The 26,802-nt window shown below is 37.1% G+C and overlaps 1 protein-coding gene across 1 annotated transcript; it reads right to left on the bottom strand.

Annotated features, from left to right (window-relative positions):
• Positions 1-26,802, bottom strand: DIPK2A (divergent protein kinase domain 2A). Its single transcript, XM_054482275.2, has 3 exons — positions 25,433-26,802; positions 6,218-6,521; positions 1-2,876 (listed from the first exon to the last, which is right to left on the bottom strand). The coding sequence occupies exons 1-3, from the start codon at positions 26,087-26,089 to the stop codon at positions 2,545-2,547; spliced, it is 1,293 nt and encodes a 430-aa protein (XP_054338250.1). The 5' UTR covers positions 26,090-26,802; the 3' UTR covers positions 1-2,544.

The raw sequence follows: 26,802 nt of genomic DNA, 5'->3' as shown, positions 1-26,802 counted from the left end.
TGTGATTCTTAAAGTATTCTTTATTAAGATCATTAAAAGTTGTAGAAACAACTTTATATTATAAAGGCACAGGGAGACAGTTCGATAAAATATTCAAATTAACAGTAACTTACAGTACAAAAGACAATTTTAATGCACATACAAACCCCAAATGTCTGATTCAAAAATATTTTACTGCGTCTATTAATGGGCAATGATTAAAAATATAAATTGCTGCCATATAATAAATATCTGATAGTGAACATCTTGATAGCAAAGTGAACAAAATATTTATTGCTTTTCACTTACATATTTTTCCCTGTAATTTTAAATTCCTAATTCTTTTACTATCTTCTCAACTTTTCCCAAAGATAAAATAAATTTCACATAATTTCATGGAGGGGAAATGGTAGTTATAAAAAACTACCTCAAGTAGCAATCACTGCTGGCAGTGTTTTCTCACTTTCTGTTCTGCAATTGCAATCACACTTCCAAAAAGAAAAGCAAATGTTTGCTAAACCATAGACAGACAACCTCTTTGTGACTGGTATTGTAAGGTTTATAATGAAAACTTATCAAATATAAAAGGTGCTCCCTTTTGAAAATGTGTATTTTATTTGAAGTTTTGAGTAAGAGGTGAGTGTTTGGCAATTTTAAATACTCCCCTCAAAAATCTCCCAAAGTTGCAAAAAAGTCAGTTTAGTAAAATTCCAAGCACTTAAATGCTTCATTGAGGGCCAGTTGATATATGCAATGCACTAATGTGTAAAAATTAACCAAATGCAACTATTTTATAATGGAGAGCTCTTACCTTTTCCTTCCAGTTTTTAAACTGGGATTAACTTTATTGACTTCATCCTCCCATTTTTATAGCAACCTAGTTTTAGATGGTACAAGTTGAATTTCTATCACAAGACAATAAAATAACATGAAAGCATTATCCTAGTTAATGATATTTCAACTTAAGAAATATCTACATTGAAGTATTTGATAATAATTGTAAAGTTACTTAACCGTATGTCATGTTCAGACAGTATGTAGCAGCTAGTAACGTGCCTGGCACAGAGTTGATGCTTAATAAATAGTTGCTGAATAAATGAAAAAGAAAAACCTGGCTTTGGTTGTGCATACTTTAATCACTTTCTGATTTAGAAAAAGATCAGTCTAGAGCTCACTACTGCACACTACATCAAACTTTGCTGTAAACAAAAGTAACAACTTCAAACAGAAAAATATTACCTGTTAGTGACAGTCAACTTATATACTGTAACATTTTTTAAAGAGCCCACACATTTCTATGCAAATAATTAAATTTGATGTTTTGATGTTTAACCATTAGGTAAAGAAGACCAAAGTGGGCTGACTGGCTAACTTGTCTGCTTTACAGTAATAATGATTAGTTCCTCAATAAATAAAAGGTTATGATGCCCGATTAAATTCAAACAATGGCTACCATGTTAATTTTGCAAAACTACCCATGAATAAAAGGTAGGATAACTTTAAATTACTTGAAAGCAGTAGTTTAACTTTCAACAGAAAGAACAATCAGGAAGATCTGAATTTAATAATGACAGAGCTAAAATACTGGAAGTAGGGTGGTAAGAATAAGTAGGTGACCAATTCTATTTTAAATTCTAAACATGAGATTAGGTGTAATATTTCTTTGGCATATGCATTACTATCTTGGACTAGTTAACACTTTTTAGATACTGGGTTGTATTTTTTTCTGAATCAAAATTAACATCAATATATAGATTCTAGTATATTCTTCTTAAAGCCTTTAGAAAAGATAAAATGACATTTTGCAACATATGCCAAACTTCATGTTTAGTGTACACTTGTAATTATTGGCACAGAGGGATATAACTGTTAAATAACCTGAAATGACACCATGCAATGGTGAAACTACAGAAGTTGGTGAAAAGAAGTATTTACATAATGTAATATTTAGCTTTCTTTAAAAAAAAAAAAACACAGTAAACCTGGGAATCCTGCCCTAACAGTAAATATGTACCAAATAGCACTGAATGAGAACTAGTAAAAATTTAAATGAACACCTACAGTAACCTGAATTTTCAAAATTTAATTTAAAAAAAAAAAAACAAAAATGGGAAAAAACCCTACACATCAGAAGGAAAAAGCGGCCTATAAAACAGGCCAATCTGACTTGACATTCAAAGTAAATGCAAGAGATTCACAAAATCATGATAGTAAATGCAAACTAAGTACCAAGTACCCTTTGATACACAAGCCAATGTACTATCAGACTCATTTCCAACAGCTTAACAATATTCATTAATCCACTCAAGCATTCCGGGGTAGTGGGGAGCAGCTGATGACAGCTCAAGCCTCCAAAGTATAAGAACATACTTATTTGCAGAAGCATCATGTGATTTTTGAAGTAATGTCTTATTTTGATGGACGTTAACATTAAGATCTATCAGTGCAAGTTTATCATCCTCTGAATGTAACACTTCCAAATTTCATTTTTTCAGATCGTTTTTTGGTGGTTTAGTTTTAGCCAGTGCTGTTTAAATGGAGAAAAAAAGAAAAGTTCACCATAGACTACCTCACGTTGTTACTTAATTGTGCTAGGTATTCACGCAGTTCTTTTGCAGCCTGGAATCTGCCATAGCGCTTCTTTGGGTTGGCACACTCATCCAGCAAGGCCTCGAGCCGGCCATCTTTGGCAATTTCACTTGGTGGATCATGAAGGAGTCCTCCAGAAGTGCCACGCCAGGTGGCATGTCTGGATAAGAGGTTCTGACAAACAGCATAGTAATTGTGGTCCACAGTGGCACGAGCACAAAGAATTTCTTTTGAAAATGATAAGCAAGCCTCCTTATCACAGTCATCAAACTTGCTTTCATACCATACATCCCAATTTTCAGGTTTATCTGTGAAAGGAGGAAAAGCAGAAGTAGAAAAAAATTTTTTAAATAGTTTTCATTGCTTCCAAAAATAGAATATTTCACTAATTAATAGTATTTGTTCTACACTTTTAGGTAAAAGTACATTACAACCATAAACATTTAAATATATAAATTCATACAAACATTCACTGGGAGCACACCAACGCTAGGCAGAAAGATTCAGAAAGGTCCCTACCACTTACAGGTTTAGTCTAGTGACTTTCCATCATACCCAGAAAGTGCCATAAAGAAATATGACACAATGCTACAGGAATAGTGGGGAATTAAATTAGCACTTGTCCCTGGGGCTGAAGAAGGCTGCAAAAAGGAGAACATCTGATTTAGGTCTTAAAAGAAAACAAATCTGAAAAGAAACTAGGAAAAAATAGCATTCTAGGTTCAGGACACAGTATATGCAAAGGCATGGACGTAAGGGATTGGTCCATTTGGTTCACGAAGCAGTAAGTTTACTGTGGCTAGAGTGTGAGAAATGTAGTTGGCAAGGAGATACAGGTGACGCTAGAGAAATAGGTTGTAACTTGTGTAATCACGACCATAATTTATTTTATAGAAAGATAACTCTGGGCTGAAGATTGGAAGGATTAAGATCATGAGAGCAACTATAGATGGCCCAGAATGAAAAGCTAGATTGGAGAAACATTTCAGGCAAAAATAAATAAGTATATGGGTCAAGTTTAAGGTTCTAATTGGATGACAAGGTATGTACAATTGCCATAATAGTGTCAATATTTTATATATAAACAAAATAAATATAAAGAAGCTATAAGGTATTAGGTGGGCATGTCATATGTACAACTAGAACTAGACTTGAAACTTATGATTTTGAGGTAATAGGGATAATAGGCATATTGAGAACACATAAGCACACATGTACTTGAAAGAGCCAAGGCTTGAAAAACAAATAGCTAGCTGTATAGGGAAGAAGGAAGAGACATTTTTGGAAGAGGAAACTGCATATGGGAATGCCCAGAAGCGGGCCGATTCATTCAGGAAAACAAAAGGCCATTGTAGCAGAAGCACCAAGGGCAACAGACAGAGGGGTATTAAAAATGAAGCACTCGAAAAATACATATATACACAGGCTGGGTGGGGTGGCTCACATCTGTAATCCCAGCACTTTGAGAGGCCAAGGTGGGAGGACTGCTTGAGCCCACAAGTTTGAGACCAGTCTAGGCAACATAGCGAGATCCCACCTCTACAAAAAATTAAAAAATTAGCCAGGCATGGTGGTATGTGCCTGTAGTCCCAGCTACTTGGGAGGCTGAAGCAGGAGGATCACTTGAGCCAGGGAGGTCGAGGCTGCAGTGGGCCGTGATCACACCACTGCACTCCAGCCTGGGTGACAGAGACCCTGTCTCAAAAAAGAAAAAAAAAAGAATCAGAAGAGGGCCAAGTCACACAGATCACAGATTATGCCCTGGTTTTAAGGTGTTTGGATTTTACTTCAAGAACAATGGGAAGTCATTAAAACTATTTAAGCAAAGGAGTAGTAAGTTAATGTTTTTTAAAGGTTACTATTCCAAAAGAAAGAAGGTTACTATTCCAAAGGAGGAAACAACTTCGAGAAGTTGATACTAGTCACAATCACTTCACAAATTTGCTAATTAGGTGGTTGCTAATGGCAAGACAGAGGTCTACGTCAGGTTTTAATGGACTAAGGAATGAATAGAGGCTGAGGAAGCAGAAAGGCAATAAATACTTTTAAAAACAGTGGACAAGCAAGGAGAAGCAGAAGAGAGTCTTATATATACTTTTTATAGGGAGGCAAGAGAAGTTGGATATTAAAGGAAGGAGGTGGGACACTGAAGAAGATAACTGATGTAACAAGTTCTCAAACAAGAATCTATCTGTTGCTGTTTTAATGAGGTTTAGACGATAAAGGACACTGAGGGAGTTGCCACAGCAAAATCTCAATTTCCCTGTGAAGAAATAAAATAAAGGTCATTTACTAGAAAGTGGAAAGCAAAGAGAGTAAATGAATAGACAGAGACTTTTGCAAAGTGGCTATTTAGAGGACCCATGAGACATTTGAAAAGAAATGACCACAGTTAAAGCAGCACTAGAGCAATGCTCACTGTATGAAATGCAAGAATACAGAAGCTATATGGTTGGATTCATCTAAGGTCGGGAATTAGTAATAATTATTCCAGGAATGTCTGCATAAAATGAATTATAAAAAATTATTGTTACAAACACTGAAATAATTTTTTTAAGCTTAGGAAAATTGCACAACTCTATGAATATACTAAAAACCACCTGCTTGTGCACACTTTAAGAAAGAAAGCATAGTATACGCTGCTACAATATTCACAGATGTAGGAAGAGGTAAATAGAGAGTAGAACACTCCAGCAGGGTGTTCACTTCCTGTAGAAGGATCTGCATGGCAAGTCAAGAAATAATCAGAAAGTAGTCTGGTAAGTATAAAATCTGAAAAAGGGAGTGGGAAAAATCAAGTATTTAATAGGATCATGCCAAGATCATGCAAAAAGTAAATGTCAACGTAATATATGGCTGTCACATAAACTTTTCCCCAGGTGCCGTAAATTTTCAGCCTTTGTTTGTCAAAAGATACTCATATTACTTTTATCAGGGGGAAAGAGGGGATTAAAAAATATAAAACCCTCACCATGGAGCAACAACCCTTTGGTTTTGCTAACTGAATTGGTTCTAGACCTACAGGCTTTGTTCTTGATGCTTTAAAACTTCTATGGCATTTAATTTTCAAAACACTTCAGACACTACCCATCTATCCCGTGAAGAACTCAAAAATAAATGGAGAGCAAAGTTTTGGGTGAGATGTAATAATCAGAATGTCAAACCAAACTCAGAGCTGCAGTGCCAGGAATCATCAAAATGGTTAAAAATAAAGTACAAACCATATTTCAAGAACTCATACAACCATTCTGTTTTTCACTTTCAGTACAGAATTCAATATATTACATGAATATAATTATATTCAACAGTTTATTATAAATAGGCTTTGTTTTACACAATTTCCCTCAACTTTAGGCTAATGTAAGTGTTCTGAGTATGTCAAAGGTAGGCAAGACTAAGCTATGATGTCCCGTGGGTTAGATATATTTCAAATAACAATATTTTCAACTTACACCGGGTTTATCAAGATGTAACCCCCAGTAAGTCAGAGTATCTGTATTTGTTTATTAACAGTGGTTACATAAAGCAAAGAAAGACGCTTAAAGTTGCCATCTAAGGAGGAAATTCAAGGCTCATTTCATACAAGTATAAACATTATTTTGACATAGGAAAAAATGAGTAGAAAAAAATCTAAAAAGTATATACTTACTTTGTCTAATTAACCTTTTGTCAGCAACCAAAACATTTTCAGCATCCACAATGATTACCTTCCCATCTCTAGGACCAACTGCAAAATTGTCAAAGCTGACATCCAGGAGGTAGAGTGCAAATTCAAAGTCATTGTTTGTAAGCTGTTCTGCTATTTCCATTAATTGCCAAGCGAGGTCAACTCGTTTTTCCCATGGCGCATTAAAGTAACTCCACAGTTCTTCTCCAACATAATTTACAGCCACCATTCTTCCACAAGCTCCAAGATACTTTGCAAATGGCCAACCTTCATCAGATGGAAAACTCTACAAAAGAATTATCTTAATATTACAAGAGATTCTGATGAATATATCCTAGGTCTATCCTCAGATCCTTTCAGTAGAGATTACTACTAGGAATTACTTTGGATTTTCTTATTACATTCAACAGTTTATTAGAGATTAACTTCATTTTTTCCTAACTCATACCAATACTATGGACCCGAAAAAAATTTAAATGGAGAACTTTACATTATAAAGCTAAAATAGGATAAGTCTTGCTTATCAAAATCTACGAACCAAATTGATCAATAAGAGGGAAGATACTGTCTTTATTACAAAATCTAAAAGTATTTATGCTTTCCCTTATCTTCTTCACTTGTGTAAATGTAATCAACCAATCCTTTTATTTAAACTGATAGCACTGCAGCCTATTAACCAGCAGTTATATACCAGGCATCAGGCACTGTGTTACGGTGGCAATTAAGGGTGAACCCAACAGTCTCCATTTAGCCATGGGCTTTTACTTTAGAAGAGCATGCAGACACCAAATAATTATGAATATGAAAAGTGTTAGTTACTAAGCAGTGGTGCAGGTCCCAGGGGATCATTTAGTAGGAGTCTTACCTAGTCAGGAAGCAGGTGGGGTGGAATTCAGGGAAAGATTCTTGAGAGGTGTCTTTTACCCTACATCCAAAGGTTGGGAAGGGACAAACTGATATCCTATTAATATGCAACCTCCACTCTGAGCACATCTGGTCCAAGTTCATCTTGTTTCCCTTTCCCAGCCATATTTTCTGTTCTCCTTGGCCTAGCCTCAAAATTGTTCTTATCTTAGCAAGGTTTTCTAATGGCTTTTAAAACTACTGGGAGGATTATCATCCTAAATCAAAAGAAACGTGTTCCATGACCATGAACACTCATTTTCACTTTAAGTAAAATAACAGGCTTTATCTAAGATACTTTCCACTGCTAAAATATGTAACTAGAAAATAAACATTAGAGAAAAAAAGGAATCAATAAATGTGTGTGTTCTGACTGCTCCACCAACTAGCCATCCCCAGGGAACAGGGAGGCCTCTCCCTGGGCCTCCCTGTTCCCTGAGACACAACAATACTGAAATTAAGCCTATTAATCCTACTATGACCTCTAAGCGTGCAAATGAAAAGAGTTACAGGTATCTCATTTGAAATCAAAAGCTAGGAACAATAGGTAGGCATACTGAGGAAGGCACATCTAAAACTGAGATAGGCAGAAAGCTAGGCTTCTTAACCCAAACAGCCAAGCTGTGAATGCAAGAGAAATATTATCAAAAGAAATCAGAAGTGCTACGCCAGTGAACATACAAATGTTAAGAAAGCAAAACAGCCTTATTGCTAATAGGGAGAATGTTTTAGAAAGATCAAATCAGTCACAACATTCCCTTAAGCCAGTACCTAATCCAGAACAAGAACCCAACTCTCCTCAATTCTATGAAGGCTGAGAGTTCAGAAAAAAAGTTTGAAGCTAGCAGAGGTTGGTTAATGCAGTTTAAGGAACGAATTCATCACCGTAATATAAAAGTGCAAGGAGAAGCAGCAAGTGCTGATATAGAAACCATAGCAAATTATCCAGAAGATCTACCTAAGATAATTAATGAAAGTGACTAATCAACAGATCTTCAATGTAGATGAAACAGCCTTCTATTGGAAGAAACTGCTCCCTAGGACTTTCACAACTAGAGCGGAGAAGTCAATGCCTGGCTTTAAAGCTTCAAAGCAAAGGCAGACTCTCTTGTTAGGGGTTAATGCAGCTGGTGACTTTAAATTGAAGCCAATGATTGTTTATCATTCCAAAAATCCCAGAACCCTTAAGAATGATGCTAAATTGATTTGCCTGTGCTCTATCTATGGAACAAGAAAGCCTGCATGAATGCACAATGGTTTACAGCATCCTTTACTAAATATTTTAATCCCACCATTGAGATCTACTGCTTAGAAAAAAAAGATTCCTTTTGAAACATGATTGCTCATTGACAATGCACCTAGCTACTCAAAAGCTCTGATGGGGATGTGCAAGGAGATTCATGTTGTTTTCATGCCTGCTAACACAACGTCCATTCTGCAGCCCACAGATCAAGCAGTAATCTCAACTTTCATGTCTTATTATTTAAGAAATACATTTTGTAAGGCTATTGCTGCCATACATAGTAATTCCTCTAATGGATCTGGGAAAAGTAAATTGAAAATCTTCTGAAAATAATTTGCCATTCTAGATGCGATTAAGTATATCTGTGATTCATGGGAGGAGGTCAAAATATCAACATTAACATAACTACTTCCAAAAGTAGTTGATTCCAAACCCCATGGATAACTTTGAGGGGCTCGAGACTGTAGTGGAGGAAGTAAATACAGATAGAGTGAAAACAGCAAGAGAACCACAATTAGAAAGTGGAGTCTGAAGATGTGGACACCAAACTACTGAAATCTCATGATCAAACTTGAACAGAAGACGAGTTGATTCCTATGGATGAGCAAAGAAAGTGGTTTCTTGAGATGGAATCTACTCCTGGTGAAGATGCTGTGAATATTGGTGAAATGACAACAAAGGCCTTAGAATATGACATAAACTTAGTTGACAAACAGCAGTAGAGTTTGAGAGTACTGACTCCAATTTTGAAAGAAATTCTACAGTGGGTAAAATGCTATGAAAAACATGGCAAGCTACAGAAAAATCCTTCATGAAAGAAGAGTCGATTGATGCAGCAAACTATACTGTCATTTTATTTTAAGAAATAACTGTCATAGCCACCCTGATCAGTCAGCAGCCATCAACACTGAGGCAAGACCCTCCACCAGCAAAAAAGACTACAATTCACCGAAGATTTGGCTCAGATGATCATTAACATTCTTTAGCCAAAAAGTATTTTTAACTAAGGTATGTATATATTTTTTAGACTTAATGCTTACATACTTAGTAGACTACAGTACAATGTAAACAGAACTTCTGTATGCACTGGGAAACCAAGAAATTCATGTGACTCACTTTATCATGATGTTTTCTTTATTGAGGTGGTCTGGAACTGAACTCTCAATATCTCCAAGGCATGCCTGTGTCAATACTCTATTGCTAGAAACTGAACAATCTACATACATTAAGTGACCACAAAATTAGGCTCCTATTCTTGTATCTCTTAGAAAAACAGGCAATATTAATTTTGCCTTGAGCTTTATAAAACTGTCACAACTCAATAATATTCTTGCATTAAAATTTTTATCAACTTTAAAACAAAAAACAAATTAAGAATTATATTTCATCCATAATTACCCAATTTCAATTGCTCCCTTTCAACTATAACAATGTACAATAGCTGCACTTGTTCTTTGTAATATAATCTTTTTCTCTTAAATTTTAATATTGCAGCTTTGTGATGAAATCCTAATTATGTAAATGAAAAACTTATATATGAATCATTAATTATAGTAATTTAATTGATTCCATTTTTTAGTTAGATCATACCTACTGGTTCTTTAGAAATTAGAGGTAAACACATTTCTAATGTTGTGCCTTGCCTGAGAATTTTAAAATTTATTTTGCGAATCAGAAAAAGAAATCACTCGTGTCCAATGTGCAGTACAAAAACTGTTGAGGAACCAAACACCATTCTCAGCTATGCCCCTAATTTAAAATACCTCCGTGATCTTGAAATTTTCGTTAGACAATTACAAAAGACTTAACTATTTCCCAGAAACATTCGTGTATAAAGACCCTGACATAAACACAAAAGCACTAAAATAAGAAATATGTAAGATTACATAGTTGTGTCATGCAAAAAGTAAAACAAAAAACTCCTCCATGCACTACTGGTATATTACTCACATGCCATATTGTAGAACAGATACAAACATATCTTTGTGAAAATAAAATGGTCTTTGACAACAGGAGAAAAGAAGAACCGGGCCAACATCTGCACATGTACGAATGCTTCCTTGTTTTTGGAACCTTTCCAACTGACAAATGGCAGTCAAAACTACACTTCATTACCCAAGTACCCCATAGAAGAGGGTAACATATATGAATAAATGTCACATTGAGCAACTTTATATTCATAGAGTGCTTTCTGACAATGTTAACTGAAATTCTGTTATGCCTCATTTTAAGAAGAGCACTATAGTTCTTTCATATAGTTTGCTACCTAATCTTTTGGAAGAACTTTAATAAATGAATTCACACCATTTTCTCAGATGACAAGAACTTTTCATTGTCTACTCAAAAGTCAGATTTCATTACCTATAATATAATTCTATCGAACACACTATAGTCCAAAGAAAATCCTCAAGGAAAGCCAAAATATTTGTAATTTGCATTTAATGCAATTCTGGCTTAGAAGCAAATTACCATGGTCAAGGAGAATTTGAGACAAAATTTATATATGTTAGAACTTGGATTTGTTAAATATATCAAGTAGTAAGAAAATAACTTATTCCTGTTTACCAAACTCCCACAGTGCATAAAACACATTAGGTAGGATAGAAAGTTTACTGCTAAGGTCTACATTTTTCTATTTAAAACAAAATTTAAAAATCAGATTTTTCAAATTGTCTAGCACAAGCATATAGTTTAAAGTAATAAAATAAAATGTGATTTTAATAAATTATTTACAACTGAAAAAAATGTACAAATACTTTGCAACTGAAAAAAGAAACACTTAAATTTTGAATGATATCAATCCTAACTGGACTGGAGGCATGTCACTTAATTTTGCAAGGCTTTTAATCAGGATTGAATGTATGTCATAAAGCGTAATACGTAAAATTTTTAAAAGTAAATATTAGTTAAAGGTTGTACAAAGGCCCAAAACAATTACATATTCACTTTTCCATAATTGTATTTTTTTTTAAATTAAGCTGGTAATAACTAAAGATGTGTTTAGAAAAGCAGCATGGTTAACCAATAAGAGCTAAAAAAATATTAAATGCTTTCACTTTTAATTTTCAAAGCAAAATTTGTTTTGAATTTGAAATGTAATATAAATCATGTCTATGCATCTTTTTTAAATTTGGTAACAAAACCACAACCTACTTCTTGGATAGCATACAACTCAAATAATACTAATAACAATATTGTATGCACTGACAGTATCTTAAAGCCAAGATTTCAGAAACAAAACCACAAAGTTCGCCTTAAGAGAAGGTGATATATAATGTCTATAATCGATATTATAGTAAAGACTGGAAAATTTGGATACTTTATACTCTTTATAGGAATACAATATTTCATAAAATGTCTATATTTAAAAGCCAATATACTATATAAGTAGAATGATGAACCTTACATTACAATGCTAGATTTTGAAGTCCCTTCCAACCCTACATCTTACTAGCTATAACGATGGCAAAGCAGCAACTTCTCTGAGCTTTGGTTTTTTCCTCTGTAAAACTGGAATATTTGTATCACCATATTCATCAGGGCAATCTAAGGATCAAAGAAAAAAAGATACGTACTTTGTACATTCAACACTACCTAGTAAGGAATTGTTTACCAAAGTATTTACACTTTTTTTATTATTATACTTTAAGTTCTGGGATACATGTGCAGAACACTCAGGTTTGTTATATAGGTATACACGTGCCATGATGGTTTGCTGCACCCATCAACTTGTAATCTATATTAGGTATTTCTTCTAATGCTATCCTTCCCCCAACCCCCCATCCCCCCGACAGGCCCTGATGGGTGATGTTCCCCTCCCTGTGTCCATGTGTTCTCATTGTTCAACTCCCACTTATGAGTCAGAACATGCGGTGCTTGGTTTTCTGTTCCTGCGTTAATCTGTTGAGAATGATGGCTTCCGGCTTCATCCCTTTCCCTGCAAAGGACATGAACGCATCCTTTTTTATGGCTTCATAGTATTCCATGGCGTATATGTGCCACATTTTCTTTATCCAGTCTATCATTCATGGGCATTTGGGTTGGTTCCAAGTCTTTGTAGTGCGTGTGCCACCACGCCCAGCTCATTTTTGTATTTTTAGTAGAGACAGGGTTTCACCATTTCAGCCAGGATGGTCTTGATCTCTTGACCTCATGATCTGCCCACCTCAGCCTCCCAAAGTGCTGGGATTACAGGCATGAGCCACCACACCCGACCATAAATGTCTTCTTTTGAGAAGGGTCTGTTCATACCCTTCATCCACTTTTTGATGGGGTTGTTTTATTCTTGTAAATTTGTTTAAGTTCCTTGTAGACTCTGGATATTAGCCCTTTGTCAGATGGATAGATTGCAAAAATTTTCTCCCATTCTGTATGTTGCCTGTTCACTCTGATGATAGTTTCTTTTGCTGTGCAGAAGCTCTTTAGTTTAATTAGATCCCATTTGTCAATTTTGGCGTTTGTTGCCATTGCTTTTGGTGTTTTAGTCATAAAATCTTTGCCCATGCCTATGTCCTCAATGGTATTACCTAGGTTTTCTTCTAGGGTTTTTACGGTTTTAGGCCTTATGTTTAAGTCTTTAATCCATCTTGAGTTAATTTTCTTTATAAGGTGTAAGGAAGGGGTCCAGTTTCAGTTTTCTGCATATGGCTAGCCAGTTTTCCCAACACCATTGATTAAATAACGAATCCTTTACCCATTGCTTATTTTTGTCAGGTTTGTCAAAGATCAGATGGTTGTAGATGTGTGACGTTATTTCTGAGGCCTCTGTTCTGTTCCATTGGTCTATATATCTGTTTTGGTACCAGTACCATGCTGTTTTAGTTACTGTAGCCTCATAGTATAATTTGAAGTCAGGTAGCATGATGCATCCAGCTTTGTTCTTTTTACTCAGCATTATCTTGGCTATACGGGCTCTTTTTTGGTTCCACATGAAATTTAAAGTAGTTTTTTTCTAATTCTGTGAAAAAAGTCAAAGGTAGCTTGATGGGCATAGCATTGAATCTATAAATTACTTTGGGCAGTGTGGCCATTTTTACAATATTGATTTTTCCTATCCACAAGCATGGAATGTTTTTCCATTTGTTTGTGTCACCTCTGATTTCCCTGACCAGTGGTTAGTTCTCCTTCAAGAGGTCCTTCACATCCCTTGTAAGGGGTCCTTCACATCCCTTGTAAGTTGTACTCCTAGGTATTGTGAATGGGAGTTCACTCATGATTTGGCTCTGTTTGTCTATTATTGGTGTATAGGAATGCCTGTGATTTTTGCACATTGATTTTTGTATCCTGAGACTTTGCTGAAGTTGCTTATCAGTTTAAGGAGATTTTGGGTTGAGACGATGGGGTTTTCTAAATATACAATCATGTCATCTGCAAACAGAGACAATTTGACTTCCTTTCTTCCTATTTGAATACCCTTTTTCTTTCTCTTGCCTGATCGCCCTGGCCAGAACTTCCAACACTATGTTGAATAGGAATGGTGAGAGAGGGCATCCTTGTCTTGTGCCAGTTTTCAAAGGGAATGCTTCCAGCTTTTGCCCATTCGGTATGACACTGGCTGTGGGTTTGTCATAAACAGCTCTTATTATTTTGAGACACCTTCCATCAATACCTAATGTATTGAGTTTTTAGCATGAAGGGGTGTTGAATTTTATCAAATGCCTTTTCTGCATCTATTGAGATAATCATATGATTTTTGTCATTGGCTCTGTTTATGTGATGGATTACGTTTATTGATTTGCGTATGTTGAACCAGCCTTGCAACCTAGGGTTGAAGCCCACTTGATCGTGGTGGATATAAGCTTTTTGATGTGCTGCTGGATTCAGTTTGCCCGTATTTTATTGAGGATTTTCGCATTGTTGTTCATCAGGAATATTGGCCTGAAATTTTTTGTGTGTGTCTCTCTGCCAGGTTTTGGTAGCAGGATGATGCTGACCTCATAAAATGAGTTAGAGAGGAGTCCCTCTTTTCCTATTGTTTGGAATAGTTTTAGAAGAAATTGTACCAGGTCTTCTTTGTACCTCTGGTAGAATTCAGCTGTGAATCCGTGTGGTCCTGGACTTTTTTTGGTTGGTAAGCTATTAATTACTGCCTCAATTTTGGAACTTGTTATTGGTCTATTCAGGGATTTGGCTTCTTTCTGATTTCGTCTTGGGAGGGTGTATGTGTCCAGGTATTTATCCATTTCTTCTAGATTTTCTAGTTTATTTGTGTAGAGGTGTTTATAGTATTCTCTGATGGTAGTTTGTATTGCTAGTGGTCTGTTTTTTTTAATCCTTTCAAAAAATCAGCTCCTGGATTCATTGATTTTTTTAAGGGTTTTTCGTGTCTCTACCTCCTTCAGTTCTGCTCTGATTTTAGTTATTTCTTGTCTTCTGCTAGCTTTAGAATTTGTTGTTGCTTCTCTAGTTCTTTTAATTGTGATGTTAGGATGTCGATTTTACACCTTTCTCATTTTCTCCTGTGGGCATTTAACACTATAAATTTCCCTCTGAACACTGCTTTAGCTGTGTCCCATAGATTCTGGTATGTTGTATCTTTGTTCTCATTGGTTTCAAATAACTTATTTACTACTGCCTTAATTTTATTATTTACCCAGTAGTCATTCTGGAGCAGGTTGTTCAGTTTCCATGTAGTTGTGCAGTTTTGAGTGAGTTTCTTAATCCTGAATTCTAATTTGATTGCACTGTGGCCTGAGAGACTGTTTGTTATGATTTTCTTTTGCATTTGCTGAGAAGTGTTTTACTATTTTAGAATAAGTGCAATATGATGGTGAGAAGAATGTGTATTCTGTTGATTTGGGGTGGAGAGTTCTGTAGATGTCTATTAGGTCCACTTGGTCCAGAGCTGAGTTCAAGTCCTGAATATCTTTGCTAATTTTCTGTCTCGTTTGTCTAATATTGACAGTGGGGTGTTAAAGTCTCCCACTATTATTGTGTGGGAGTCTAAGTCTCTTTGTAGGTCTCTAAGAACTTACTTTATGAAACTGGGTGTTTCTGATCCTGGGAGCATGTATATATAATTAGCTCTTCTTGTTGCATTGATCCGTTCACCATTATGTAATGTAATGCCCTTGTCTTTTATGATCTTTGTTGGTTTAAAGTCTGTTTTATCAGAGACTAGGATTGCAACCCCTGCTTTTTTTTTTTTTTTTTTTTTTTGCTTTCCATTTGCTTGGTAAATGTTTCGTGTGTGTCTTTGCACGTGAGATGGGTCTCCTGAATACAGCACACTGGGGGGTTCTAACTATCCAATTTGCCAGTCTGTGTCTTTTAATTGGGACATTCAGCCAATTTACATTTAAGGTTAATATTGTTATGTGTGAATTTGATCCTGTCATTATGATGCTAGCTGGTTATTTTGCTCATTAGTTGATGCTGTTTCTTCACAGTGTCAATCATCTTTACAATTGGTATGTTTTTGCAATGGCTTGTACTGGTTTTTCCTTTCCATATTGAGTGTTTCCTTCAGGAGCTCTTGTAAGGCAGGCCTGGTGGTGACAAAATCTCTCAGCATTTGCTTGTCTGGAAAGGATTTTATTTCTGCTTCGCTTATGAAGCTTAATTTGGCTGGATATGAAATTCTGGGTTGAAAATTCTTTCCTTTAAGAATGTTGAATATTGGTCCCCACTCTCCTCTGGCTTACAGGGTTTCTGCAGAGATCTGCTGTTAGTCTGATGGGCTTTCTCTATTTAAAATTTTTAAGTAACAATTCCAGACATTCATCAAAAGATATGCTTATCTTCAGGCACCTACTAAACACCTACTAAAACGGCATCTACAAATAATGAACCCCCTTCCAAATAGAGTGAAGAACCACTAAATTAGAGAAACATCTTTACTGACCTCTAGTAATTTCTAATTCATAATGAAATATATAGACTAGCCACTAAACTCTTAAAAGGACTGATGCTATAAGAAATGTAGACAGCATCCACAAGCACTAAAAATGCAAGAAACTTAAAAATTGGAAATGTGTACACACATAAACACAGTATTTTAACTTGCTTTTTATTTCTTACTGATAAGCACAAAAGAAATTCCAAATGCTGAAATAACCTATAATCTACCTAGATCAAAATCAAATATTTTATGTGATCAATAAAGGAACTGTAAAATCCAAGAAATTTAGAGTTTAACTGTACCTCAATTGTAAATCCAGTTCAATCTTATTAAGTACAGTGTTACACAATTTACCTAAAGTCACACAAGTAGTAAGAAGCAAATTTAGGCCAAGCTATAATTATCTTTACAAGAGTCAAAATGAATTCAAAAGATAGATTAACACAACCCCCTCAAGCCAATATCCTTTTGTTGAAGTTAAACTTTATTAGTTTGGGGTGGTTTTTGGGGGTTTTATTTTTTGTTTTGTTTTTCTTTCTGTTTTTGTTTTTGCTTATTTATGATCTGTTTAAGAATTTTTCAGATTTTATAAAGGTAACGGTTCATATATTACACAGGAGCATTCCAGAAACCAACATTATGCTGGAAAAATAATGTTAACATTGATTATTTAACCTAAGTGATCTCCACCTAGGCTGAGACCTAAAGGATGAGTTTAATATTAAGCAGACTGGAGATGGAGCAGTTCAGGCACATGAAAAGCCTGAAAGTATCTTCTCAGAAATGAATAAAAGACCAAAGCAGCTGCAGTGAAATGAATGGGGAAATGACTTGCAGTAATGGAATCTGGAGAGTGAAGCAAGGACCAGATCATGTTGGGACTTACAGAATCAAACAGAAATCTTCAACTCAGTCTTTATAGTATGGTCTATATGTATGTCATGCAAAAACAAATACATGTCAAAATCTTAATGTTCAGGATTATCTTACATACTGAAATCAAACAGTATGCTATGGTATATTTACCTTATTCTAAAAAACAAGTCTTTAAAATATCACGATAACCCTTTGATCAATATCCATCGTCCTGCCAGGTTAATAAGGCCATTTCATTCTATCATGCCATAATACAGTCATGAAAAGGGTGGACATGGAATATATGAGTAAAGATACATAAAAGAATACATTTTGGTTTTGTTTATTTACTTACAAAAAATAAATGACATGAGACTAATAGATTAAAATAGAGTCTACTTAAAAGTGCTTGTACTCTTTTTTCTCCTACATGACCAAAAATATTGTATACTAAATTCAAAAGATCAAAATTCCTTTTATACAATATAAAATATTTTATAATACTTCATTACCTCATAATATTCCATTAAAAGGAACATAGCTTTGCAGTTTGCCTTAAGAGAGAAAATAAATACAGACCAAGAGATGTGTTACCATGCAAGACTGATTTTTGTTAAAGTTGAAAGTTCTTAGTATAAACAAACTAACTTCAAAAAAACTATTAATAAAACATGCAATCTAAAAGGTGAGTATCAATTTTCTACATAACTGGCATTTCTACAAAAAAAAAAAGTTTAAGCTTGAAAACACTCTTAGAAAGTATATGCCATCAAAAGCATAGAAAATGCTTAAAGGGTCCAGGCGCAGCGGCTTCACGCCTATATCCCAGCACTTGGGGAGGCCAAAGTGGGCAGATCACCTGAGGTCAGGAGTCTGAGACCAGCCTGGCCAACATGGTGAAACTCGTCTCTACTAAAAATACAAAAATTCGCCAGGCATGGTGGTGAGCACCTGTAATCCCACCTACTCGGGAGGCTGAGGCAGGAGAATTGCTTGAACCCGGGAGGCGGAGGTTACAGTGAACTGAGATCACGCCACTGCACTCCAGCCTGGGTGACAGAGTGAGACTCTGTCAAAATAAAGACAGACAGACAGACACAAAAGAAAGAAAAGAAAGAAAGAAAGGCTAACTTAAGTTTTAAAATTATTTTTTAAAGCCCAAATTTGAATAAAATCCCATTGTAGTAACGCATGTTATAACAGCTGTTCATAAAGATTAGTCAACTGTACTGGTGACAGACTAATGTGTTCACAGTTTGGTGAACTGTCTGGAGGGGAGATATAGTAAAATTACTGGGATGATTTAACGGTTACTGAATTTTTGCTAAAATTTCTCTAAGATCTTAGCTTCTTAATTTATACTGCTAAATAGCAGCCAAAATCCATTGCAAATACTGTAGAAGCTTAACAATTTCAAGATTTTTAAGTCCTAGCATATGTCCCATTTATTTCATGAAATAATTTTCTGAATGCCATTTTCCACCCACCTCAAATTCCAACAATATTAAGCAATGCCTTGAAAATAGTAAGGTTGTGTTATTTTACTGAATATCAAGTCCAACAGCTGTATCTAAAATTGGAAACTGATGTCAAAACACATTTTAAAAAAACTAAATTTAATAGAAATAAATTATCTTTTAGAATAAATTGCTTAAGAAATGCTTTGCCCACCAAAAAAAAAAAAAAACCACAAAACAAAACAAAACAAAAAACACTTCCCTTGTTCACAAGTTTTAAATATGTTTAAGTTTACTAGTCTCAACTGACCCTTACTGTGTCCCAGGGGTGGTATACAGATCAGTTCCTGGCACTATTGACCAATTCCACATAATTACTGTCAGATCTTTTCATTTCAGAGTTAAACCCCAAAAAAGCATTAGAAAGAAAAAATACGAAGAAGACACCGAAGCATCATACTTACTTCAGATTATAAATCTTTTAAGATTCTGTCTCTAAGGTCCAGACTTAACCTGTTTTTTTGTACTACCATTTACCAATGTACTAAATAGAATTACTAAACTACAATAATGATTTACAGAGAAAAAAAGAAACTATTTGCTTTTTACTTCTTAATCCTTATCTAAACCCTCTTTCCTACCATATTCATTCTATTCATTATACTTTATATGAGACAAATCCCTAATCCCCTTTTAAACTACTATGTTTAAAAAACTATAGCCTGAATAGGTACATATGATTTACGTATATGTAAGGATGGTGACATTTGAATGTCTGCAATAAGAAAAGTAGGATTTTTACATTTCTAAGACAGACATCAGCATAATGTACTAAAGAACTTTTAACTACTATAGCTGTCTAAAAATGGAATAAGCTGATTTTCAAAGAAATAATACACTGTAAAAAGCTTTACAACTGAAAACATTAACAGATACTACTTGAATAATCCTTTCTTCTTTAATCTTTAAAACAATCCTGTTAGGAAAGTATTAACAACCCCATTTTACTGATTTAAAAAAACTTAGAATCTGAAACATTAAGTGACTTACTCAATACCATCCAACAACTTTGTGGTAATACAGAATGTGAACTGGATGCTCTATCAATACTGTCCCCTCCACCCTTCCTCCCACTCTCCACCCCCATCTAATTGGCAAAATCTCTGAAACTTTCCGTGGTACCATTCTTATCAATATACAATGAGATGTCCCTCCCTGAGTCATGTGACAGTATATATATATATATATATATATATACACACACACACACACACACACATACCTTTTGTACATGGCTTATTACATTACATGGATTGTATAATAATTAGTTATTTGTGTACCTACCTCCTACATAGTAAGCTACTTGTTTCCTAGGGCCATCTTTCCATCCTTTCAATCCAAATGCCTTGTAACAGATTGTAAAATGAACAGACAAATTCAGTTCTTCTGGTTATAAATTCAAAGAGCTCTCAAAAATTTCACAGACAACTTCCTATCACCTTATACTAACCTCACCTTACACTAATAATTTTCAGTCATGTTACAACCATTTACTAAAGTTCATCAAATGTATTAGAAAAATGCAGGATTTAAATTATAAGGCCATAATTCAACATATAAGTAATGAGTGAAAGCTGAAGAAAGAAAAAAATAGCATTCTGTGAAGAGTCAGCAGCAATGACAGAAAAATAGGAAGTAAGCCAGAGACCACAAACCAAAAAAAACAGAATAAAAACCAGTCTGACAATCCCCTAAGAAGCTGGACACCCATGTCCAGAAGACCTATAAAAACAAGCTTTCTATTTCCCAACATGTGTGAAATATGTGCTAACCTATGCAATGGAAATATAAAGAATAGTTCAAAGACTAGACAAAAGTATATAAAGGATAAAATTCATTATGGTCAAAAGATACGGATATGTCCAGAAACTAGTCCAGGATGTCAAATGACTTTGCTCTACTGATTCTGAAGTGATGCTTTCTTAAGGGCGATTGTCTGTTTCTAGGGTCTTTCTAAAATAAAAGTCCCCACCCCCTTTTTGGACTTGAGGTACCCAGAATTGTTTTATTATTTTTGTTTGATTATCTTGAAGAGCAATAAAAAGTGTCAATGGACTCTCAGATGAAAAGCCAAAAAAAGTTCAAAAACTTACAAAATTTATTAGATTAAAAACTGCTCTACTAAGAACCATCTCTAACGTGTTCTGAAGCCGAAATCTAGGAAGACGGTTACTAAAGAAACAGCCAGTAAAGGAGAAGTAGGTGGTTCCTTAAGCTGTTGTTCGAAAAGAAACTCCTGAAACAAAGTCTGGAACATCCTTTTGCACACTATTGCCTCACAAGATCCTTGGCTACCCTTAATTCCACATATTTCCCCTTAAAGGAAGGTTTTGGTTTTTGCTTTGTTTTAATTTGATTTCATGTGTGTAAAAATTTGGGGGTAGGAAGAAAGGCTTGAAAGAGAGCATCCAACTCCCAATCCCCTTTCAGAAGAGCTTAATTAAACCCACTCGTTAAAGTTCAAAAGAAAACAACAACAACAACAACAAAAACAAATTTCTCAAGAGTTTGAAAGCCCCAGAATGTTGGAGCTGAAAAGGATCTAATCCAACAGCTTCATTTTATAAAGAAGGAAGTGAGTCCAACAGTAAAAATCTATCAACTTTTCTAAAGTACCGTTAGCTAAATAATCTTTTATTTGTTTACTTCAAAAACTACATTTTCACCAGTGGACTTAAAAAATATGTTGTTCCCTATATAAATTACTTTTAAAGCAAAAACATTCACTGAAAGTTTTCTACAAAAAATTATATCAAAGTAATAATGGACAAAAATCAGTATAACTAAACTATGGTTGATATTCAAAATCACCATTATTTTTAAGGTGATCCATACCCCAAATGAGCTTCAAAACAGCTGATCAAATGCACCAGGCAGTTAAAGTTACCTTTACTTTGTTCAATATCTAACATTTATTGAATGCTTACAATTTACCAGATACTACGTGAAGTGCTTTGCATGTATTATATCATTTACAAGAATAGAAAAGCAAGCTTAAAAGCCATAGCTTAATGATAGTCATATACTATAAAAATAAAGTAAATCCTATTAAAACCATGATTCAGAAAATTTAAGGCAAATGAAGTTCTACTAACAGTAACATTCCCAGCTCATCCCCCTAAACAACAAAGAGCTTTCTCCATTTCCTACAAACAAGACCATCTTCACTACTTCCAGGTTATAAAGTCAGAGATTCTGTCTGAACTTCAAGAAATCCAGACAGCATTTCTCTCTCTCTCACACACACAGACACGCACACACACACTCCCTTTCTGTAAATTCAATAGGTTAAATACAAATACTGATAGAAAATTTATCAACAATAACTCGTCATCTTGCCAATTACTTCAACAACTCAATTTTTGAATACTTCAAGATTCCTATTTACACAATATAAAAATCAACATAGTTCCTCTCCTCCATTTTTTTTCTATAGGATTACAGTATACCTGGCACTAAAATACACACATCTTAGTGAAGTAAAATGTGAAGACGAGAAAAGGGTATCAGAGTAGAAGATAAAGGTACTACTAGCATTATCTTGTTGCTTGATGTTTATAAACAGTTTTTAGAAGATAATAAATCTATGGGTAAACTGTTGTAAACTAGTGAAACTATCCAACAATAGGAAGAAAGCCATACTCTCATGCCATTTCATATGGGGAAATTTATATCACAAATCTTTACAGCCTTACATAGATAAGGTATGTGTGTAAACACCTTACAGACACTTAATATCTTTCACCTCTCCTTTCAAGACATAATAGCAACTTCAATTTTTTACTGTTTTTTCAAATCAGAAGAGGTGAGTTTAATGGATTAAATTCATAAGTATTTTTCAGTTCTTAAGCACCTTATCAAAAGAAATTTTTACATGCTTATTTTGAAGCATGCTTACGATACTGGAAGTTTTGTTAAGAATACTTTGATGAAGTCGGTTCAAAGACTTTTTTTCCCCTAAAGTTGTTAATTTTTGGACAACATAAGAAAAATCTAGTTTGTCACCAGCTGTCCAAAAATTCGACAAGTAGCTCCCTCTCCTGGAGGAAAAAAGTGAGTTCCTCTCCAAGCTGTTAAAACACTTGTACTCTTAAAAATATATTTTTTCATACATGAAGCAATAAACAGCCAAATCTGAGTTTTTCTATAAGTATCAATTAATATCCCAGTATTACTGTAAACAGCTATAAAGTTTTCTAAAAACCTGTATAAATACTAAAAATGTAGTTTCCTAGCTAACAAAGGTAATGAACATCATGGTTTGACTTACTGTACAGCAACTTTTGTAACTTGATCACAGAATGTTGAGATACCTTTCATTTTGGTGGTTTTATACAATCATCAATCCTCAAGTATATTGTCCAGACTTGTAAATTCACTAGCTTTTACCAAAGATCAAGTGATTCTACAAAGAAAGCAGCAGCTCTCTGAAAACTCTTATTTAAAAATATCTTCTTCCTCTACTTGCTTGTTAATCAGGTTTTAAAAAAATAACATGCCTGTATGACTGGCTGGTACTAAACACCCCAAAATTATATTACACAGTACGTAATTAGCTATAATTATAATACATATATTAGTATTAGTACTATTCCTGGGAACTGGGTTGTGTAAACTAAAAATGTAATTTACAAATCTCACTCTAAAACGTGGAGACACGTTTCATCACATACTAAAAACAAATTCTTATCCTATGGCCCATGTGTTTACCCACTCAGAGCAATTGTGTCATTATGTGTCATATATAAGAAAATAATTGTGCTTTTTCAAAAAAGGCTGTTTCATCACTAAAGATGAGAACAGATAAAAAGTTTGAGGGAAAAGTTAAACAGAAAACAAGATACAAGCACACTTGACTATCTCAACTACAAAGTAAACTGAGAATGCCATGAGAAGTTCAAACTTAAAAAACTATAAAACCTTCCTGCACAAAGCACAAATTTACCTTAGTGTAAATCAGATGCCAAAGTTTCTCAAATTCAATGCTATGACTACATTTAAAAAGAACTGGCCACATAATGTTCTTAAAATATCAATTCTACTATTAGTTGTTACTAATACATCACTATTCAAAATTACCTAATAAAAAAATCTTTCGGTAGGGACGCCAGCATTTTAAGTACAGTAAATGTATATTACTAAGACAGCTCTTTGCTAAATTTCTGGATCTCAGAGAATTTGTCCGGGTATCTACTTCAGCAAACTGCTAACACGATCTCCAAGAACCAACCTTGCTAATATAAACAAGGCTTTTTTTCTTTTAAAGATAGCTTAATGAGAAACTTCAGTTCAAGTGTATGTACATCATAAAATATAGGCTAAACCTTTAGAGACTGACTAGTTTGGGAACTACCGAATAAAGAAAGTTTCTTCAAGGAAAGTTTAACCAGTTTTATGCATCCATTCAGTCAGGAGATAGAGCAGTATTTAAAACACACTCTGACTTTAAAATTAACCCAATACACATAGCCTCTGATGTCCTAAAATTTACTAAGACCCATACTAAAGTTTCATCTGAGGCAAAATATTTGTGTTACATTATTTGGCTGAACTAATCAAACTAATCAAACTAATCAACTAATCAAACGAAGCTGGTTTCTTTTAACTAAAATGGACAGTGTAGAGCTTGAGAAAAGAAAATAATATAAAGAAATCTGCACTTTCCTATTCATGCATTTTAGAAAAATTAAAAAAAAAAAAACCCTGTACCTCCCGCCCTCAGTGACATTCTTAGCAACCCAGAAAAAATGTGAAGTATACCAAAATTACTTGTGAACTTTAAGTCATTTTTTTTTCTCTTGTCATGGAAAGGAGCACGGTAACTCTTCCTGCAGACAGGAGGAGAAACCACAACCCCACAGTTGTAATCACTGTTCAAGGACACCGCACTGAAGCTGGGTGGGAATGTGCAGAAACAAGTAAATACTCCGAAAGTAAACAGTGTTTTTGTTTTTTGTTCTCTTTTTGATGTCACCAGTAAAGATTTCATCCTATTCCCCTAAAAGGCTCATTACTTTTCAAAACAGTCAGACGAGAGAAAATAACGCACTTGGCGAAAGGCAAGAATCTCCTTCCCTGATACTCGCCCTGGCCTAGTATTTCATCTCCCTTCAACTAGATTACCAGATGAATAGGGCAGGTCACAGGATCAGGATGAAAACGTCTGTCTGGCCTTAAGCCCTCCCAGCCCCAAGTCCAACGCTACCTTACTTTTCCTGTTTGTGATTCTAATCCCACCCAAAGCTCGGCTCACAGATTAAACCCACCCAGACCACTGTCCCGTTCTCCGACTTCATCCTCCCCAACTTGTCCTCGAATTAGCTGTCCAAATGACTGCCAGGTAAATGAGCGAAAACAAAGACTATGAGACCGAAGTTAGGCCAGCCACCAGCGCCAGAAAAGGAAGACCGAACGCGGTGTAAAACACTTCAGAAGAACCAGGAAAGGTCCAAGGGCTCGTGAACAGTCTGCGCCGCGGACCTGCAAGCCCCAGCAGATAAAAGCAGAAAGGCAGGGTAGAAAGCGGAAGGAAACTCGCGGTAGAGACATTTTGGGGAGTGTTAAGAGACGCACTCCCTCTGGCGTTGAAAGATCCGCAATCAAATCCGAAATGCGCCCGAATCTAGATGACAAGAGCAGACTCTCCATCAGTCGGGTCGCCCTCGGCCTCCCTGCACAGCCCCGGGGCTCCCCCGGAGACGTCCCTTCCCACGCCTGCAGCCTGGCCCAGCCCGGCCGAGTCCGAACTCGCGGCAAGCGCTGGCGGAGCCACTTCTCCCGACTCCGGTTCCTACGCGCGGCCCCTCCCAGGACGCCCCCCGCTCTGGCTCCGCGCCTACCTGTAGCACCAGCGGCTCAGGGTTGAAGGCCAGGGTCAGCAGCAGCTGCATGCGTTCCGAGTCCTTGAGGTTGCGGAGCAGGAAGCTGCCCGAGTCCTTGGTCTCCGCGTAGCGGCGCACCAGGCGGTCGAGAAGGCGCTGCGAGGGGCAGTGCACCAGGTCCGACCAGCCTTCCACCGCCTCGGGCGTGAGGAGACGCACGTCGCCGTTGAGGCGCGCGAACTCGGTCCGGGGCATGGCCTGCAGCAGGTCGCAGCGGGGCCGGCCGGTGGCCCGCTTGCAGATGCTCTGGTCGAGCTGCGCCAGCTCGCGCTGCGAGCCGAGGCGCTTGAGCACGACTCGGCGGCGGCCGCCCTCGCGGGGCTCGCCGTACTGCGCGAAGTACACGTTCTTCACGTTGAGGAAGTCCAGCAGGCGCAAGCGGCCCCACGCCTCGAATACCACCTGCCCGTTGAGGAAGCGGCGGCACCAGCTCGTGCCGAAGCACGCCGGGCACTTATTGAGCTGCAGGAAGCGCCGGTCGGCCAGCTCGTTGCGCTGCCAAGAGGCGAGCAGCGACGGCGAGTGCAGCACCATCAGCACCAACAGGCTGCCTAGCGCCGCCAGCTTCAGCGAGCGGGACAGTCGGCCCAGCTTCGGGGGCACCAGGCGCCACATACCGCCCGCCCGCCCGCAACGGGAGGGCGAGGGCACCCCCGGGGCGCCCCCGCCGCGCCAAGACCCGGAGAGCTACCGGCAGGAACCCCGGGCGAGAGAAGGAGCTAGCGCGCGGGCTGGGGCTGAGTAGGTGTGTGAGAGGAAGACGGCGAGCGGGAAGGCGCGGGCCTGAGCGGGCTGCGACTTCTCCCAGTCACTAGTCCCCACAACTCTCGAGCTCCCTCCTCCTAGCTCCCCGCCTTCCGACTCCGGCGGCGCCTCCTCCACGCCAGCCAAGTTATAGAGGAGCGGGAAGGGGAGGGAGCGCGGGGGCCCGACGGTCGCGCGCCCGTGCCCGCGCGCACGCGCACTGCCGGCTTGGCACGAGAGCTGCGGCGGCAGCCAGCCACGACGAGTGGGGTCTGCGAGGAAAGGAGGGACTCACGGAAGGGGAAGAGGAGCTAGGATGTCTCACACCCAGAAGCAGCAACGCACGTCTCAGAGCCGCACACCCTTGCTTGTGCGCGTTGGCTCTCCTGAGAGCAAGAAGAGGGGCCGGGGGGCGGGGCCAGAGGGGCGGAGCGAGCGCGTCGCGCGCCGCCCGGAAAGCGTAAGCGGGAGTTCGCGGGAGCGGGTGTGGGGGCGGTTCAGAGAGGGGGAAGCTCGGGCTCTTGAGGTGGGGGCATGAACTCGCGGTTTCTGGTTTCAGAAAGACTCTTAATTACAGCCATCTT

Source organism: Pongo pygmaeus, chromosome 2 (assembly GCF_028885625.2).
Source record: "Pongo pygmaeus isolate AG05252 chromosome 2, NHGRI_mPonPyg2-v2.0_pri, whole genome shotgun sequence".
Taxonomy (NCBI): Eukaryota; Metazoa; Chordata; class Mammalia; order Primates; family Hominidae; genus Pongo; species Pongo pygmaeus.
This window is presented reverse-complemented; position numbering and strand designations above follow the sequence as displayed.